Source organism: Dendrobium catenatum, unplaced genomic scaffold (genome assembly GCF_001605985.2).
Source record: "Dendrobium catenatum unplaced genomic scaffold, ASM160598v2 fragScaff_scaffold_716, whole genome shotgun sequence".
NCBI lineage: Eukaryota > Viridiplantae > Streptophyta > Magnoliopsida > Asparagales > Orchidaceae > Dendrobium > Dendrobium catenatum.
In genome coordinates, this window is record NW_021319178.1 from 17,509,692 (window position 1) to 17,528,113 (window position 18,422).

Here is an 18,422-nt window from a genome sequence, read left to right on the forward strand (position 1 = left end):
GGGGGGGGTGGCTCTGCCACCTTGGACCCTCGACATATCTGCGAAGCAAGGATATGAACAAATAGGTCTCGAGCCAAATTCTACACTTTTACTTATAAATTCCCCCCCCCCCCCCAAAAAAAAAAAATAAATAAATAAATTAAGGCAGCTGGTTCTACCCCTATTTATATCCTCTAAAAAAATATCCTTCAAAACTTTATTGAACATTCTCTCTTCCTTCCCTCGTTATTTAGAACGCTAATCCCTTTTTTCTTTGCTGGTTTAGTTGTTCTTTATATTTTATTATGCGTTAAGAATTAAGCTATATATGGATAATCCTTTAATCTTTCTTTATGAAAAATAATATTATTTTTCATATTAGTTTCTTAATTCAAAATAAATGATGCACCATAAATTCGCAAATTACTAAATAAATTTGTGAAGTATTATTATACTTCATGTAGATATAAAATAATTTATCTAATTATTTTGTTTTAAATAAAATGTATTCTATTTTATTATCTATAAGGATAGAATATATGTTTTTTATTTAAATAAAATATAACATATCTAAATATGATATAATATAAATGAATTGTGAATTTATTTGAATTTGTATAACAAAATAGGAGGAAAAGAGAAGCAATTAAATCTGTGATATGTGAGCTAATCTACCAATTGCTTGAACCACTTTACAAAATAGAGTAGCGGATCCCACACTCCAAACCCTTTCTTCCTCTCTTCAAATAATCAACATTATCAAACCCCTTATTTCATCATATATATAAACCCCACCTACTTCTCTAACTAAATGAAAATATCTTCATCACAAACATATCAACTACTAGAAATGTTAGAAGAGCTTCAAGAAGCCGATGTGCTATGGCCGGCCATCGCAACCGACAACCCCTCGAAACATCATCATTCTTCGGCCTCCCATGATTACTCTTCCTTGGGTCGTTGTGATGATAGTGAATTTGATTCTTCGAGCAATGATGGTCAGCTAAAAGTGAATTCGGCACCGATCGACATCCTAAAAAGGAAAAGAATGACGATCGTTGGCGATTGGTGGGAGAAAGAGGAAGAGGTTTTAGGAGATATGATAATACCTCCGCATGTATTAGTGGCAAGACGATTCAAACAAGAAATAGTTGGATCAGTGTGTAGCGGTGATAATGGATGGAGGAAGCTAAGCCACATCAGGGTTTCTGTTCTAAGGATGACTGGGTTCCTTGAGAGTGTAAGTTAAGCAACGTATGAAGTTCTCTTATGTGTGAATATTGATTTGCTTGAGTGGGAAGAAAATTTGATTTGTTCTTTAGGGAAAAGTTTGACTGATTTGATTTTGGATGAATGATTTAGGCTTCATTTGGGACGACTTTTTTATTGCTTTCTAAAACGGAGTTTTAGTTCAAAAATAAAAAAATTTGTACTAAAACTCCGTTTTAAAAAGCAATAAAAAAGCCGTTCCAAACGAAACCTTAGACAAATGAATATGTTTGTAACTCATCTATAGGTTATTACATTATAATTCCTTAAGATTTCAGAAAGATAATTTTATCTTTGTGCATACTTTTAGTTGTCATAATTGACTAATTATATTTAATTTGAATTTATGTAATTTTTTTATTCTAAAAGTTGTACACTTTTTTTAGGTTGGGGGGTAAATTATGATGCCTTCTTTAATTAGCTCAAATGATATATGATCAGATTGATGATGGAGAGATGAAAATATTCTCATTGTGGGGATTTATGTTGTTTATAAGATAAAATATTTTATGATTATAAGCTAATATGATATATTATTATGAAATTGTGGTGAGCTATGTTGGGATATATATATATATTGTAAACTTTATTACTTTAAATATTATTTGTATGAATTGTTAAAGCTTATTCCATGTTAGAATTTTCAAATTTGACTGTATATTAGTTTATTTAGGTTTTATTTAGGATAGATTTTTCACTATTTTGTAGAGTAGCTTTCTAGCAAAAAAATTTCTGGTTCAAAAAATTTGTGTAAAAAAGTGCTTTAAAAAGTAGAAAGAAAAGTATCCCAAATGAAGCATTATGCTTCATTTGTGACAGCTTTCATAATGCTTTTTAAAACTGCTTATTAGTGCAAAAATTTCAAATTCAAGAAATTTTTGTACCAGAAAGCTGTTTTAGAACACAAGAAAAAACCTGTTCCAAATGAAGCTTTAATCAAGTTACTTTTTTTCCCTTTTAGCTTTGACTCGAGCTAGACACGATTTATTTAAATCCCTTTAGAGGGAGAAATTATTCTATGCGGAAACCAGACACTGAACGCCAACCAGAATGCGCCACATCAGCGGTACCGAGCCGTAACTAGCCGTGGTATCGAGCACATGAGTGACTTGACGCATTCTAGTTGGTCTTCAGACGGCGTTCGGCGTCCGCACAGAAAAATGCAGAGACAACTGAAAAAAAAAAAAAGAAAGAACAGAAAAATGAATGGGAATCGAGTCTTAGATGAAACTGTCCTTAAAAGCCATTTAATCTAATAAAAGATATCCAGAACACTTCATAGTTCATCAAATGTGCCCTCCGGACACCTGACGTAGCTCTACATTCGGACGCCAATAATATGTCACAACGTGCTCTTACTTTTTACCGTGCGGCCCGATGACCCGACCCAGACCGGAACCCGGTATTGCTATGTTTGTGAATTGCTAGGTATTGCTCGATATTGCTAGGTTTTGCTTGACAATAATGAGAAATACCACTCTTTCAAAACCAATATTTAGCAATACCGAGCAATACCTAGCAATACCTAGAAAAACTGGGGTATTGCTCGGTATTGCTAGGTATTGGACTTAACGGAGTGGTATTTATCATTATTGCTGACCAATATTGAGCAATACCGAACAATACCGAGCAATACCTAGCAATACACAAATAAGTCAATACATAGCAATACCGAGTCCGGGTCATCGGGCCGCACAATAAAGAGTAAGAGCACATTACGACATATTATTGACGTCCGGATGTAGAGCTACGTCAGGTGTCTGGACCTAATAAAAATTCCTCTTTGAGACCATCACCAGAAGAAAATAATCAGTGATAAATTATAAACTCTATGAATATACATTAAAATTTTTAAAAAATAATATTCTCTTTTAATTATTAGGTCACATATCCCCTCCCCGAAAAAAAAAATTGTTTGTATAATTAACGAATTCTATTTGGACCTTTATGTCATATTAATATTAATCTGATGGGTGTTCGAATCTCCAAGCTGGACCACTTGTTTCACAAGGCGTCACGTTACTGGAATCTGTTGCCGATCAAAAGCAATTTTCAATAGTTTGCTTATAAGCTGTTCGACGAATTGCTTCTTAGGGATCAAATGCTTGTAGTTTGGAGTAAATGTTTTAGTTTCATATATATTATGTGCGTAGACCAGAGACAAAGAACCGTCTGATTTGTCTCTATGAGCTTCTGTTGTTCACAGAGACAAAATCGAACGATTTTCTATGTCCAGTTTCCGCATGTAATAATCTCTCTAGAACAAAGACATGTTCATATTTGATTGAATTCGAGAACATAATCTAATAAAAACAAGCTCTTTTTTACCTGTTATCCATTGCATATTTGCTTGACAATTCGGGTCTGCAAAACAAGTCCTGCAACAACAGCTAAGTCAACAATGAAAAATCAAAATGTTAATAAGCAGAAATGGTAACTAATGATTCATTTCTGAATCCAATTATTTATTAAAGGCAAGCTAAAAGTAGTTGGATCATATTATAAGAACAAAGCATCGTACCCAGAAGCTGCTGTGAGTATTCCAGCATTGAATCAAACAATTTAACCACCACTAATCAAAAACAGGAAGAACTGAAACTTCTGTAACAAATAACGTGCAGCAATTAAGAAGCTTAAGGAAAATAAAACAGCACAGTAGCAGTCTCGATAGCTGACTTCATAGTGTTAATGAGTTATAAAAAGCTGGTAAAAGCTGGTAATTCCTGTTCTTTAGAAGCAGATAATCATCTTGAGGGTGACAGAGTTGGCTCTTCTTTTCTGTGAGTTCTATGTGTGAGAAAGTTTTTGATATTCTGCAATCTCTTTGTTTTTTATAAATCCCACATCATCACATCAACAGGCCCGGTAAGATCACTCTCTACATGCCAGAAATGCTGCTTATATTGTAACTTTTGTTTTGGGAGGGGAAAGAAAAGTAAAGTTTATTACACAGAAACTCAAAGTCAAGCTTGGATTTGGTGAATAAAAGCTCTTTAGTTTAGCGAGCTTCCACTTCCCTTCATCAAAGTATTTAAGGTATCTTTCATCATCAAGGCAACCAGTGGAAACAAAGTCTAGAGGAGGTCACACAATATGGATTTTCCAAGCAACTACTCGCATTTGAATAATCACAGGCATTCCATAATTCCTATTCCCACAAGGCCAAAGTCACCTAGCTTATAAGGTCAACAAATCAACAAATCAACAAATCAACAAATGAAGAAGCATCCAATGATGTTGGACGATACATGATTGGAGTTCACTATTGTAACTAACATGATACATGTGTGCTATTAACAAAAATCAGCTAACCACATGAATTTAATTTACACGGTCATCATGGGGATTTCATTGACATTTTTATTTTGTAGGTCGAACCCTGTCGACTATTTATACTTGCTAACAGAGGATACAACCTCCTCTAGCTCGTCCCTGCTATCCTCTTTCCCTTCACAGACCATCAAGACTTGAAGGGCTCGATTCTTGCACTTATGCCCCAATGCAAATCTTTCATCACACTTGAAGCCTAATTCCCTATTCTGCACCTCTGCTTCTGTGAGGCTCTTTAAATTGCCTCAAGGATGAACTTCAGTGCTCTTCTCCTTTAGTGTTTCTCTCTGAAATGACACCGTTTGGATCCACGGTGCTAGAGTCGTGGAGGTATTCCTGTAAGTCCCTCCCATGGTGCTGCTCCTGTTGGCCTTCTCCCTCAAATATTTTTCTTCCACCCTTTGTGCTAGCTCCATCGTTTCTCGTAGCCATCTAAGTCTCAACAACCCAAGCTCTGCTCATATGTCTTCCTTAAAGCCCTTATGAAATTCGCTTCCAACCATTGCTCTGAAATTCCCCTTAGCCTACCTGACACAACTCAAATCTCCCTCGATACTCCATAACAATCCCCTCTTGAGTTAAGACATAGAACTGCTCATGTAGGTCACCTTCCTGAATGGCTAGGAAAGGTTCCAACAAACAATCCTTAAATTCTCCCCAAGAATAGATTGAATAACTAACTGCCCTCCACTGAAAATAAGTTAGGTCTTTTCCCTCCAAACACAGTCCCACTGCCATGAGTTTTTCTCCTTCCGTCAGCCCATTGATAGCAAAATAACGCTCCACCCGATACACCCAACCCTAAGCATCTTCCCCTTCAAAAATCGGTATATTTAACTTCCTTGATCCCGCATCCATACCCCAATTGTTTCCCCCTATGTTAATTTCTCCCAGATAGTGATTATGTGATTCCCTTCCTTCCTCCTTTGGTGAGTTTGGACCTCATGGTTCAGCCCAACCATGGCTTCCTTCGGTCCACCTTCCATCCTGCTTGGATGGTCTCCAAAAGGGTATGACTTCCCCTCTTCTTGTTGCCCTTTCTTCGGAACCATGATGCACCTCCCATCAGAACCCCCTGGGTGATCCTTGAGGGAAAACACTCTCCACTTCATCATTGACCTCCTAAATTTCTTCTCCTTCAGATCAACCTTAGGAATTGCCGGTGAAGCCTTGAATTGCATCTCGATCAACTTCATCATATCTTCCATGTTCTAAAATCGGCTCTCAATGATGAAAGGCTTTCTTCCACAGTTGTGAAATTTCCCTCCATTCAAGAATATTTCTCCTACATCCTGGCTCTGAGTTGTTCCATTTCACCTTCCAATGTATCTATCTTATTGGATGTCATTTACTTTGCTCTAATACCAATTTGATATGCCTTGGAAGTGAAATCAGCGAGAAAACAGAAGAACAACTGCATAAATTTGAGAAACGACGTTTGATATTGGAATTAATACTTTAACACAAAAATAAGATACAATGATCTACAATTAGAGATGTAACCTGGCTCTCCTAAACCACCTAGATGCAACTAGGAAGTTCTCGAGAAGAAAACTACAGCAATCAAGCAAAACAAACATAATATAAATAAATCCTAGAATCAACCCTAAATAATCTCTCCTAATTCCCCCCAAAACAGCCTCCTTACCTTAATTAATTTCCCTCTCTTACTTTATTTCAAAATTAGAATCTTTCCTTCAATATTTCCCTCCTTATTTTTCCTTCTAATATATTTAATAAAAGCCTTGTTGGGCCCCACAACGGGGCCGAAACCCCTGATATTTCCGCCCGCTCATGTTGGTCCGGCCCTTGTTGGACCGGCTGGCTGAGCCGGCTGCCCCCTCCGATATCAGATTCATAATCAAAACAATTAGAATAAAGCTAATGATGACTTATTTAGAATATAAGTCTTATTAAAAAAATCAAATAAACATGAAAAGCATCGAACATAACTATGGCAAGTCACAATAGTTTATAAGTGAAGAACTTTGAATTAGACAATAAGCTATTCGTAGAATTAATAAATCAAAGTCCAGAAATCCTGGACTACATAAACAAATAGCAGAAGGCAAACTACTAGCCCTCTTATCAAATTGTAACAATCATAACCCTAAAGAACAAAGTAACAAGAATTTTATGAGGCCTAACCAACCTAACTGCAATACAGTGCAACAGAAACTGGTCATACATCCATGTATCAAGAAGAGTATGACACTTTTATCTAAAGCAAAACGCAGAATTTAATACTAAACACTGACTTTATTAAGATTTTTCATAAACCTCTCCACCAGCTTACATCTTTCTGTTGGGCTCAAAAACAAACTTAATCAGCGACTCTTTGATGGGTAGCAATTCTGGAAATTCATTCTTCAATTTTGAAGCATCCATCTCATTGTTGCTTCGTGGTGCTATTATGACTTTAGCCTGTTCTTCCAATGTAAAGTTGACCCACGAAAACTCAGGGTCAATGTACTTCTTATACATCTCTAGTATCTCATTATGACTGACAACACCTGGATTTGTGAAGTTCCATATTCCCTTGCAATTTCTTTTTGCCATCTCAACCGAAATGGGCAAAAGTTCATCCAAAATTGTCATGCTATTTGGAATGTTTACAACCTTGTTATATCTTGATATCTTTGTGATGAAGTTCCGAGGATTACTAAGGTCAGAAGATATTGGCATTCTGACTCTAAGAGTGCACACATTATCAAACTCTTTTAAGAGCTCTTCAACCTGCGTATGCAACAGAAAGAATCAAATAAATTGCTGAGATCCATAAATAACTTATAGCTGCGCAGAGGCTATATAATTTAAGAAACATATTGGGAAACACATCATAGGGAATCCAAGTAATTACCATTGCCTTAGTCTTTGAGTAGAATGATCCAGTGAAATTTGGGTTATCCTCCTCCTTGAAGCCAATGCCTGACCCTTCAGGGTGATCAGTGTTGTATTCAAATATGCAACCAGTAGCATAATTCATCATAAGTAACCCATTTTCCATGCAGACATCTGCCAAATTCAAAGTGCCAACCACATTTGTCCGAATCGTCGCCGGTTTGTGAGATTCGCACCAATCAACATTAGGTCTACCAGTCACACCAGCAGCATTGAACACATGGGTCGGCCTCACGGTTTGAATATCCAATAGAAGTTGAGATCGGTTTTCAAGACGACCCCGGCCATACTCAAATGGTATTCCTTGCTTTTGGCATATATCTCCAAGCAAACCACCAATCCAACCAGTTCTACCATATATCAAAAATTTCAAAGATTGTTCTGAAGAACCATTAGTGATCTTTGAATCCGGTAACACCATTTTGATCTGATTAGCAGAGCTTGTTAGCTGAAAACCCATGCTGTTACTATCTGCTGGTCCATCAAACTGCTTTTCAATACCGGGCATCATTAGCATTCTAGGATGGGGCAGCAAGGCTCCAGAGACATCACCCCACCAATCAGGATTGCTAGTGTACCACTCCATTGTCTTCCTTAGTCCTTCCTCCCAAGTAGTGCGCTCTGACCACCCTAATTTCTTTAGCTTCTGGTCATCTAAAAAGTACCTTTGATCATTAAATGGTCTGTTTTCTACAAATTTAATCACTGCATCAGCATCCAAAGAGAAAAGTTTACATATGTCCTTCGCTACATCAATCACCCTTCTCTCTTTCGTGGTTCCTATATTGTAGATGTGACCAACTTCACCTTTGTGAAGAATGACCTCAAACGCTTCCGCAACATCTTCACAATAAAGATAACTTCTAACATTGAATCCATCGCCATGAATTGGCAGGGGCTTTCCAGCCATGGCCAGGAGAATGAATTTGGCAATAAGCTTCTCGGGGAACTGACCAGGTCCATAAACATTGTTCCCCCTTGTGGTTATGACAGGTAAGCCATAGGAGCTTCCATAAGCCATAACAAGCATCTCGGCCCCAGCTTTGGTAGCAGAGTAAGGATTAGTGGGAAGCAGCTGAGATGCTTCATGGTTTCCAACCACAGCTTCTGCATCAGTCTCTCCATAAACTTCATCAGTGCTAACATGAATGAACCTTCTTACATTGCCGGCCACTTTGCAGGCCTCAAGTAGGACATGAGTGCCATAGATGTTGTTTTTGGTAAACTCAAAAGAATTCCCAAAGGAATTGTCCACATGAGTCTGTGCAGCAAAGTGCATGATGGTATCTATTGACTCAGTGATCAGGAGGAAGTTGACAAGGTCAGCACTGGCAATGTCACCTTTAACAAACTTAAAATTTGGAGAAGACCGGGATGGGAGGAGATTTTTCAAATTGGAGCAATAATCAAGCTTATCAAGAACCACAATCTTATAGTCAGGGTAGTTACGTATAAGGCGGTTACAAACATGGGATGCAATAAAACCAGCCGCGCCAGTGATGAGGATGTTTTTAGGTGTATAAGAACTCATGTTTTTTATTCTTCTTCAGATTCAAATCTGCAAAAAACCAGAGAAAGCTGAACAGTTGATTAAATTTAAAAAAGCAATGCAAAAATTAGGATTATTTCTAAAGCTAATTCCAAATAATTGGAACAAGACTGCTGATTGACTATAGTGATGCAGGTGAAGGCTACAATAACAAAATCTAAGATAAAATATGAGTGATGTTTCAGGCAGAATTTTAAGTGGACATGTTCTTAGATATACAGTCTAACCAGACCACGTCACAAATTAAAGATAACAAAATAAGAAGATAAAAAAAAAGGAGCCAAGATCTCACAATCAAAATTTAGTCAAAATAAGTCTTAAAGTCTTTTGATTTATTTTTAGAAGAACGCAATAAATTTTTTTAAAATTTCACGTATGTTGTATTCATCTCAAAAAAAAAAAAAAAAATCCTTACTTCAGAATTTATCCTGATCAGGATCAGGATATCCTACCTCAAAATTTTTTCCAGGAAATAAAATGTTACGGTCAAGAACAAACTGATCCGCGTTGATCAATAGAAACTCTATACGCTCAGAATAAATGGATTCTAGGGCATTAATCAAAACCGTTCAGAAAAAGGTCAATGTGGAACCAGAATTTAATATCCAATTCAATATTTGAATAAATCCAAAAAGATCCACCACAAACACATATTTAATTGATATTCCATAAACGCTCCATCTTAAAATCAAAATCGGTTCCACATAATTGTTTTTGCAACCATGATATTCCCTATTTAAAAAAGAAAAGGAAATGGGAAATTTGAACTCCATACTTGCATCGTTCAGCTAAAACAATATAGGCATTTATCACTCGCCATTCCTTCCCAACGAAAATAAACACCCGTCAACTGTACACGGATTATAATGACACTGAATTTAGAACCAGAAATGCAAGGATTTCATTGATTAGTTCCTACATTAACTTCAACTTCATAACAAAAGGGCCGATTTAAGCACCGACATATGGAAGAATAATCACTTTGCTCTAAACAACTATCAATTCAATAATCAAATTGAACAATAGCAACAGAATTTTTTTTATTTTTTTTCACAAACTAATATTTCATTCCATCAAAAGAGAAAGATTACAATCAAGACCAAACAAAATAAAGAGAAATAACAAGATAAGAATAGAATTGAGGAGGCCTTGAAGATAAAGAAGGCCAAAAAGCCAGTCAGGCTCAGTATTGGCAGAAGCTTCCAACCACCCAGACGCCAGGCACGAACCATCTAGAGGGAGGCAAAAAGTAAAAATCCACCAAAAAGCCAACCAACAGCCAACTTCTGAAATAAAGCCACCAAAAGACCAAGAAGATGTACCACCAATGGTTGTCAATAAGCCACGGATCCAAGGTGGTGAACCAAATGCCACATCATAGCAAAAAAAAATAGCTACAACCGCAAAGCCAACCCCCAAAATCACAAACAAACAGGAGAGAGACAAATACATCCAAAAACATCCGAACGGTCGCCAACCACAGAAAACACAGAACACCTAGTCAGTAGCTACCAAGCCAACCACCAAAAACAGTTATTTTTTGGATTTCCTCTTTCTTTGTGTACCCACCCAAACAGTTGTATCTCGCATAACACCTTGCTGTTCAAAAACTTCCTCATCATCAACTTCAGAAGAATACCTAGAACTCCTATTAAGAGAAAAATGGAACCTCCGGCAGTGCACAAAATAAACTTTGTAGCGTTTTTTTCCTCCCCACATGGATAAAAGTAAGTAAACAGGAATTAATTCTAATTCCCACATGATGAAAAAGGAAAAGGTCTCGAGAAGAAAATGATCCTATTTGGCCACTATACATTGCTAACATCAAGAAATAGAAGAATCTCAGATCTCGAAATGAGATAGATTTTGTCGATCCATCAACAAAAACCTGGATCGACAAGGCAAATTCATCGCCATTCGGGACTAAAAAGCCGGAGGTGGACGAAATGCAAGGAAACCATAAAGCAGCGGAGCAATAAGCAAAGAAAAAAGAATGCTTCCCTGAGATTGTTGGCCCGGCGAAGAGGCCAACAGCGCCACGGAGACAAAGAAAAAAAAAAAGCAATCCACTGAAACGCGCCGGAGAGACGGCAAGGGCAAAGACCTAGCGGAGCGGGCGAAGCATCAGGAGGCGGCATTGTCGCAAGAGTTCACTTGAAATTTGGCATTCGGTTTTGGCTCTCTGCTCTGGTTTTCAGTTTTCAAGAGATCGATTGCTCTGTTGAGCCGATCGGCTTCAATCCACACGCTCAGGACAGCAGCAACCCACGACTGCACAAGCCCTCGCCGGCGACCTTCCCGTCTGAACTCTTCACGCAAGCAAGGACCCGCCTACGAGCGGCCCCAGCCCTTCCGCCAGCCTTCTCTGCGTCCGACCACCACGCGCAAGCAAACACTAACTCACATTAACTCATTGACAATAGCAACAGAAATGCTAGATCTAATTGAATAAATTCCCGATCCATTTCAAATCTTCGAATCAAATACCAGATCAAATAAAAAAAAGAGTCCTTCCATTCTTCTCACACTCCAAAACTTAATTGAAACAAATTCTAAAATGGACAGATCAAAATCACCCAAATTCCAACATTTCATCACCGTTTGAGCTAAAAACTTCGAATTGGCGAAACAGGAGCACGACCTCAAAACAATAATGAAACTATCAAAACTTAAGCGAATCCCCCAAATCAAACCCCGCATTACAACAACGCCTCGGTCAGTCTAGCGAGCAAATCAACAATTCGGAGCGAGATCTAGAGAGAGAAAGAGAGACTTACAAGGAGAGGGAGATCTCCTGAATGAAATCAATTCCTTGAATAACGGTAGATGATAGAGAGGTTAGAGATATATAATGGGGCGTACGCGGGGGCAGAGGAAGAGTTTGTTTAAGGAATGAAATCAATGGAGTTGAAAATAATTAAAAAAAGACGGAGGCCGTGAGCGCCATTGATGGAGGAAGAGAAGAGGGCGGCGCCAAGTAAAAATAGGCGAAGCCGATCTAAAAGAAAAGAGATCCATTCGAATTCCGAAGCCTGCGGGGAACACAAGTCCGAGACCAGCAGCTGCTTTCGACTTTTATGAAATCGAATGACGACATAGCCCCTTTTTAGTTTTTATACATTTTATTACGTGAAATGAAATCGCTCGGCCAAATTACTTGATGGGTAGGGATATTTTGGATTTAGGGCATATAATAATTAGGGGTGTCACCCGGAAAAATTCGGGTTCTAGTCTACCCGTTTGTGAAACGGGCCGGGTGGGTCGGGTTCGGGTTCAACAAACTGATTTGTTTCAAAAAACGGGTCGGGTTTAGGTTGACCCAGCAACCCGAAAATGCCTGAAAATCCTCTACCCGCGTCTGCTGCCCGCCCTGCCCGGTTGAACCCGAGTTCGCGTGCTGTTTGCGCGGAGCCGCCCGAAGCATCGAGTGCCGCCCGAACTCCGAAGCATCGAGTCATGTCCCGAAGGCTGAAGGGGTGAAGCGTCAAAGTGCGTGCCGCGCGAGTGTGTCCCAACTTCGAAGCACGTCCCGAACCCGAAGCGGCGACGTGTGCTGCTGCTGCTCCCGTTGCTCCGCCTGCGATGCGTGCTGCCGTTGCTCCGCCGCTGCCGCTGAGACTGTGCCGCCTGGAGTATTTCAAAAATCCAGGTCGGGTCAGGTCGTGTCAACCCGGCAACCAGCGCGGGTCGGGTCGTGTAATCCCGGCAACCCGCACAGGTCGGTCCGGGTTGAAAAAGCCAACCCGTTTATAAAAACGAGTCGAGTTCGGGTTGACCCGTTTAAAGCCGAGTCAATTCGGGTTCGACCCGAATCCAACCCGCTGACCCGAATTGACACACCTAATAATAATGGGATGCATCACTGTACCAACCAATTCTAAGAAAAATTATTCTCTGCAGACAATGAACGTCGTCCATAGACAAAAAAAAAAATGCACCACATTACCTTTTTAGTGTACCACGGCTCAGTACTATTTGGTACCGCAGCTCGGTACCGCAGCTCAGTACCATTCGGTACCACATTATTCGTATATAGAGTTACGTTCGGGGTCCACACGGAATAATTTCTCCATCCAGAGACAAAAAAAAATGCACCACATTACCTTTTTAGTGTACCACGGCTTGGTGCTATTTGATACCGCAGCTCAGTACCGCAGCTCAGTACCATTCGGTACCGCAGTATTCAGACATAGAGCTATGTTCGGCGTCCACACATAATAATTTCTCCAATTCTCAAGTCTTTGTCTCACACCAAAGTTAAGAAGAATAAAAAAAGAATGCCGTGATGCATTTTAATATCACACAACCATCTATTTATATAAACATAACGATGATACTAAAAAAATTAATGAAAAATGTTAAGTATATAAACACATATAACAAATGCATATAATAATGGGTTTAAACTTTACAACTAAAGTTCATGAGATAATTATCTCCATATATTAATAATTACTCGCTATGTGATTAAGATTTGATATACTATGTTGAGATAGAATCATATTTGCTTATCATTTCTCACAATTATTCATAGAAGTTTTGATTGAGGTTTTGTTAGGGGTGTCAAAATCTGTTCCGACCCGAAACCCGATCTGGACCCGACCCAAAATAAATCTGGATTTGGGTCAACCCATTTGATATACGAGTCGGGTTCGGATTGAGTTTTCAACCCGGATTCGTTTTTGACCCGTTTGTAAAATCGGGTTGGATTCGGGTTGACCAGGAAACAGGAAACCCGATAACCCGCATGGTTTGGGTTCGGGTTGACCCATTTAGACTCGAGTCAACTCGGATTTGACCCAAACCCGATCCACCAACCCGTTTTGACACCCCTAGGTTTTGTATCATCACAATCAATTAGAAAACACGCCATCCTTGCTTTGTTAATTGTTACCTTACTTTTTTTGGGAGAGAGAGAGAAAAAACAAAAGAAACAAAAATAACAATCTTCCCAATATTGAATGGCTCCCACCTCACACGTGTCATTCTCCACCATGTCCATCGCTGAGCCACCCCTTTCCAACCACCCCTTCCCTTGTCCCCCGCCTCCTTCTTCTTCTTCTTCTTCTCCCCAGCTCTTTATTTGCTCCTCTGAAAGAAAACAAACCAAAGCCATGGCTACGCTTCCCTCTCCCTTCACAATCCTCCTCCTCCTCCTCATTCTCCTCCTCCCCCTCACAACCGCAGCCACCTCCCCCATCGATGATCTCACGACCTCCATATCCTCATACGCCATTAACGACTTCGATTGCCTGGAGAATAATTGTTTCCTCAATGACAACGAGGCTGAGGAAACAGACGAACGCCGCCAGCTCATGGCGAGACGCCGCCGATTCCTCAGCTATGCAATGCTAAGGAGAAACCAAGTCCCCTGCAACCGCCGCGGAGTTTCTTACTACAACTGCTACCGCCATGGCAGAGCTAACCCTTATCGCCGCGGCTGCAGTTTTATCACCAGGTGTGCCAGAGACCTTCATTGATTATATGGGCATAGAGAAGAAGAGATATATGGAAGAGAAGATGGAAGGAATGATGCTAATATTGATCGTTATTTTGTTTTTGAGTATTTTATGACATTTTACCGTTGGCTGTCGACCGTTTAATTTGAATTGTGGTTTCTGTTTTCTATTGCTTTAATGATTGGAGTTTTATATTGTAAGGTACTTAGATTTTATTTTTGTATGGGCATTTGTTGATGTTCATGTTTTTATTCATCGGTGCAAGATGCAGAAGATAAACCCTGTTGTCCAAACCTTTTTTCTGATGTTAGTAATTAGAGATATTAGAAAATAGAGACAGGTAATATTTTGATGTTATTTACGTAATTACTCCTAAATTTTACATTGTCAAGAGAAATAATTTGAACCAATTGCAATAATATGTATATACCTGCAAAATGGTTCTGCTAGCAAATTTGAATTTTAAAGGTTTTTTTTTTTTTAAGGAGCTGGTGTTAATTTAAATTAGGAATAAGAGTAAAATATTACAAAATTTTAAGAAGCAAACTAATCAAATTATTTGACACATTCTAAAGAATGTACTAAATAATTTGGTGCATTCAAAACTAGCCAAATCATTTGGTGCATTCTAAAAGAAAGCGCCAAATAATTTGGGTAGTTCTGAGTACACCAAATCATCTGGTGCATTCATATCACAGTCAGCCACATCAATGTCTAAAATTATTGTAGTAATGCATCAAACAATTTGGCACATTCAATGAAATGCGCCAAAAAGAATGGTGTATTCCATTTTAACAGTTTAGTACATTCAATAGAATGCACAATTATGTTTGGCTAGTTTACTTTTAAAAAAAAAATTTAATACGCTGCTTCTATTCCTAATTTAAATTATACATCATACCCCTATTTATAATATTCAAAATTTTAAATGGCAGAAATTTTTGGGCAACACATCCTGATTTTATCAAAATGAGTTTTATAATTATTAAATTTGCATTGACTTCAATGTAACATATAATTAATTAAAATTTATATTACAATCATCTCAAATCAAATTTAATAAATATAAAACTCAGTATATATATATATTTTTCTTTTATATATCTAAATCAAGACAAAAATAGCAGAACCAATCTTTCTTCATACACTTGAAAAAGCCTAATATTGATCAAATTCACAAATGGTTGCTTAGGCTTGAGAACTGCAGTAGAAACAAATACTGGATGAAGCCTCTTTTATGATCTGATGAGGTTTGTAAGTTCCAACCATATACGAAAATAAGCTTCAATCATGCACTAAATTGGCGCACCTTCTACAAGATCTGCAACTGTGAAAGCACCTACTCTCATGAGTTAGAAAAACCACCACCTACGTCTTCTTGTCTTCGTCTGAATCTGAATCGTATCGAAAGAAATGACAAGTATCAGGACAAAAAATTCATTACTGCATTTACAATTGAAGCAAATACATATAATTTAACTATTTTATTCAGAGAGAAATGGCTGGATTGATCGATAGTCACAAAATACAAGCAATTAGCAGCTAGAGTGAGGATGAGAGAAGGGATACGCATCCTCTCCAATTAACAATGGTAATATTGGTTGGCAAAGATCCAATTAGGGGTGTAAGTGAGCCGAGCTCAACTCGTTCATGGGCTCGCGAGCCGAGTTTATCGAGCTCGAGCTCAGACTCGAGCTTGTTTAGTAAATGAGCTCGAGTTCGAGCTTGATGAGGCTCGGTTCATGAGCTCGCGAGCTAGCCCGAGCTCATTTACAATTCGGTTTGCTATTCGCGGGAGGGACCCGGAGAAAACATGTATCCTATTACTTTTATGCTGCTGCTTTTGAATGGTAATTAACTAGCAATAAATGTTGTAATAAATGTTGCAGCAGCTTTTAGAAGAAAATGTTACAAACAATAATTTAAAAACTGGATTTTGAGAGGATTTGGGCAGTAGAAGCATAGTTTGGGCGGTAGAAAATATGAAACCTGCTTTAACATTTAATGCAGCTGAATTTTTTCTTTTGGAAAACAAACCGTGTGCCAAATTAAGCTCGCGAGCCGGCTCGAGTTCGTTTATAGTGGGACGAGCTCGAGCTCGAGTAGTGCCAAAACTCGACTCGTTTATAACCCTAGATCTAATTGACACAAATCAGAATGGTTTTCAAAAGATTTGATGGAATTAATCCTGGATATCCAAAGTGGATTAGATGTCCAGGATTTTTAATTGTTTTGTGCAGTTATCATTGTACTAGGAGAGGATTACAAGTTCTGGATTTCAATTACACTGAACAATAGCAATAAATTCATTCCAAGATCATAAGTTCAACAAAATATGGCGAATTAATTTGGAAAGTGAAATCAAATATAAAACAAGAACCTGTAGGACATGAGATTAACCTTGTTTTCTTGATTAGGGGATGGCGTGGCTATAATTTGAGGAAGAACGCCCTTTACACTCTGAACATATGGCTGCAGCTTCTCATCTAATATTTCTTGAAACTTGCATAAAGAATACAACACGGTACATAAAAAACATCAAAATTATATCACACAATGTACCGTTTGAATATAAGCATAAAGTTTAAGAAATGTATAACTTAGGCTTCGTTTGAGACTGTTTTTTTAATGCTTCTTAAAACAGCTTTTTTGTAAAAAATTAAATTTTTTAACTAAAAAATCGCTTTAATAAGTAGTAAAAAGCCGAACCAAACAAAACCTTAACTTCATAATTGAACAGAAATAGATATAGATGGCTTCATCGTTAAATTTCTGGCATGGACAGTTAAAGATTTGGCATATTCCATGATTATAGACCAGGTTGTTTACGTGATAATATGGGCATATTTGGAATAAAATGGGGAATAAAGGAACAATGTGAAATTCAGGTGATTTGTAACGTGATTATAAATCTGCCAAAATATGATTTTCAACTTTTTCTTCTTTAATACTTTCACTCAAATTCCCCTCGTTCAAACCTAACGATATGTTTTGATTCTACATCGAAGATGAATAATTTCTAAAAGTCATAAACAACATACAGCCCCATTATCGTTGTATCTTTTGTGTGTCGGAATAAAATAATTAAGATTATATCAAAATGATAATTTGCTCCTTATATTTCAAGTCATAAATATTCCCCTCAAATATTTAATAATCATCACCAGATTGCCCAAAAGAGACATTAAAGATATTGTTGACAACAAAAATACTTTTGCTAAAATATTATTATGTAGAAATCCGTCAATTACTAAAAATAGTTCACATGCACTAATATTCCCCTCCCTATAATTAAAAAATTTAGCACGCATGTGTCATATATCTTGGAGTGAAAAAAAAAAATTCAATCATAGTAGACTTACATCAAGAATCAATATTAAGTATGTATATTTCTCTGTAGTTATAAAATTGCTAATAAATGTATTCAAACTGAGGCATATTGGAGGATGCTTTTGTAAATTACATTATTCAACTAGGTGAGACCGCGGCAAAACAAACAGATTATCAGAGAAATTAGGGATTTAGGATCAGCAAACAGAGATCAAATATATAAAATGCAATTTTAGTTGGTGTATAATGGATAAGTATCAATCCATATTACTAAAAAATCAACTAGATATGATGATAGAGTTATATACCTTGGATTAAAGAAAAAGGGAAGTAATTGAGAAATATAGCCTCTAGAGTTTTGGAGATATCATAAAGCTTCACATTTTCTCAAATACTGGCAACGATCCTACCATCACCTTCTCTTGGACAACAAAAAGATCATCCTTACCATTCTTTACCACCAACCTCATCCTAGTAGTGTTGAACTGGCAAAGGCATACAAAGGGCCAAAAAAGGGTTCACTTGCTCACCATAAAAATATGAGAGCAATGATAGGAAATGAATACAATTTCCTCGAAATCAATCAACGGCAATAAAAAATTAGG

The 18,422-nt window shown here is 37.8% G+C and overlaps 3 protein-coding genes across 5 annotated transcripts in view; 1 reads left to right on the forward strand and 2 right to left on the reverse strand.

Annotated features, from left to right (window-relative positions):
- Positions 1 to 829: 829 nt before the first annotated feature.
- On the forward strand, positions 830 to 1,228 carry LOC110105911. The gene has a single exon (XM_020835596.1). It carries the CDS (start codon positions 830 to 832, stop codon positions 1,226 to 1,228), a length of 399 nt encoding a protein of 132 aa, XP_020691255.1.
- A 5,325-nt stretch (positions 1,229 to 6,553) lies between these two features.
- LOC110105917 (trifunctional UDP-glucose 4,6-dehydratase/UDP-4-keto-6-deoxy-D-glucose 3,5-epimerase/UDP-4-keto-L-rhamnose-reductase RHM1) lies at positions 6,554 to 12,089 on the reverse strand. Of its 2 annotated transcripts, XM_020835605.2 has the most exons (3): positions 11,806 to 12,089; positions 7,439 to 9,037; positions 6,871 to 7,314 (listed from the first exon to the last, which is right to left on the reverse strand). In XM_020835605.2, the coding sequence occupies exons 2-3, from the start codon at positions 9,008 to 9,010 to the stop codon at positions 6,871 to 6,873; spliced, it is 2,016 nt and encodes a 671-aa protein (XP_020691264.1). In that variant the 5' UTR covers positions 9,011 to 9,037; positions 11,806 to 12,089. The 2 variants fall into 2 exon arrangements, with proteins under 2 accessions (XP_028551970.1, XP_020691264.1); XM_028696137.1 differs by lacking the exon at positions 11,806 to 12,089 and having other exon boundaries at positions 6,554 to 7,314; positions 7,439 to 9,010.
- A 3,441-nt stretch (positions 12,090 to 15,530) lies between these two features.
- Positions 15,531 to 18,422, reverse strand: part of LOC110105919 — a 44,534-nt gene continuing 41,642 nt past the window's right edge. For both annotated transcript variants that reach the window (XM_020835609.2, XM_020835608.2), the window contains 2 exons: positions 16,888 to 16,989; positions 15,531 to 15,881 (listed from right to left, as the gene is read on the reverse strand). In XM_020835609.2, coding sequence (XP_020691268.1) covers positions 15,840 to 15,881; positions 16,888 to 16,989 — 144 coding nt within the window. In that variant the 3' untranslated portion in view covers positions 15,531 to 15,839. The remainder of the gene's footprint in view (positions 15,882 to 16,887; positions 16,990 to 18,422) is intronic.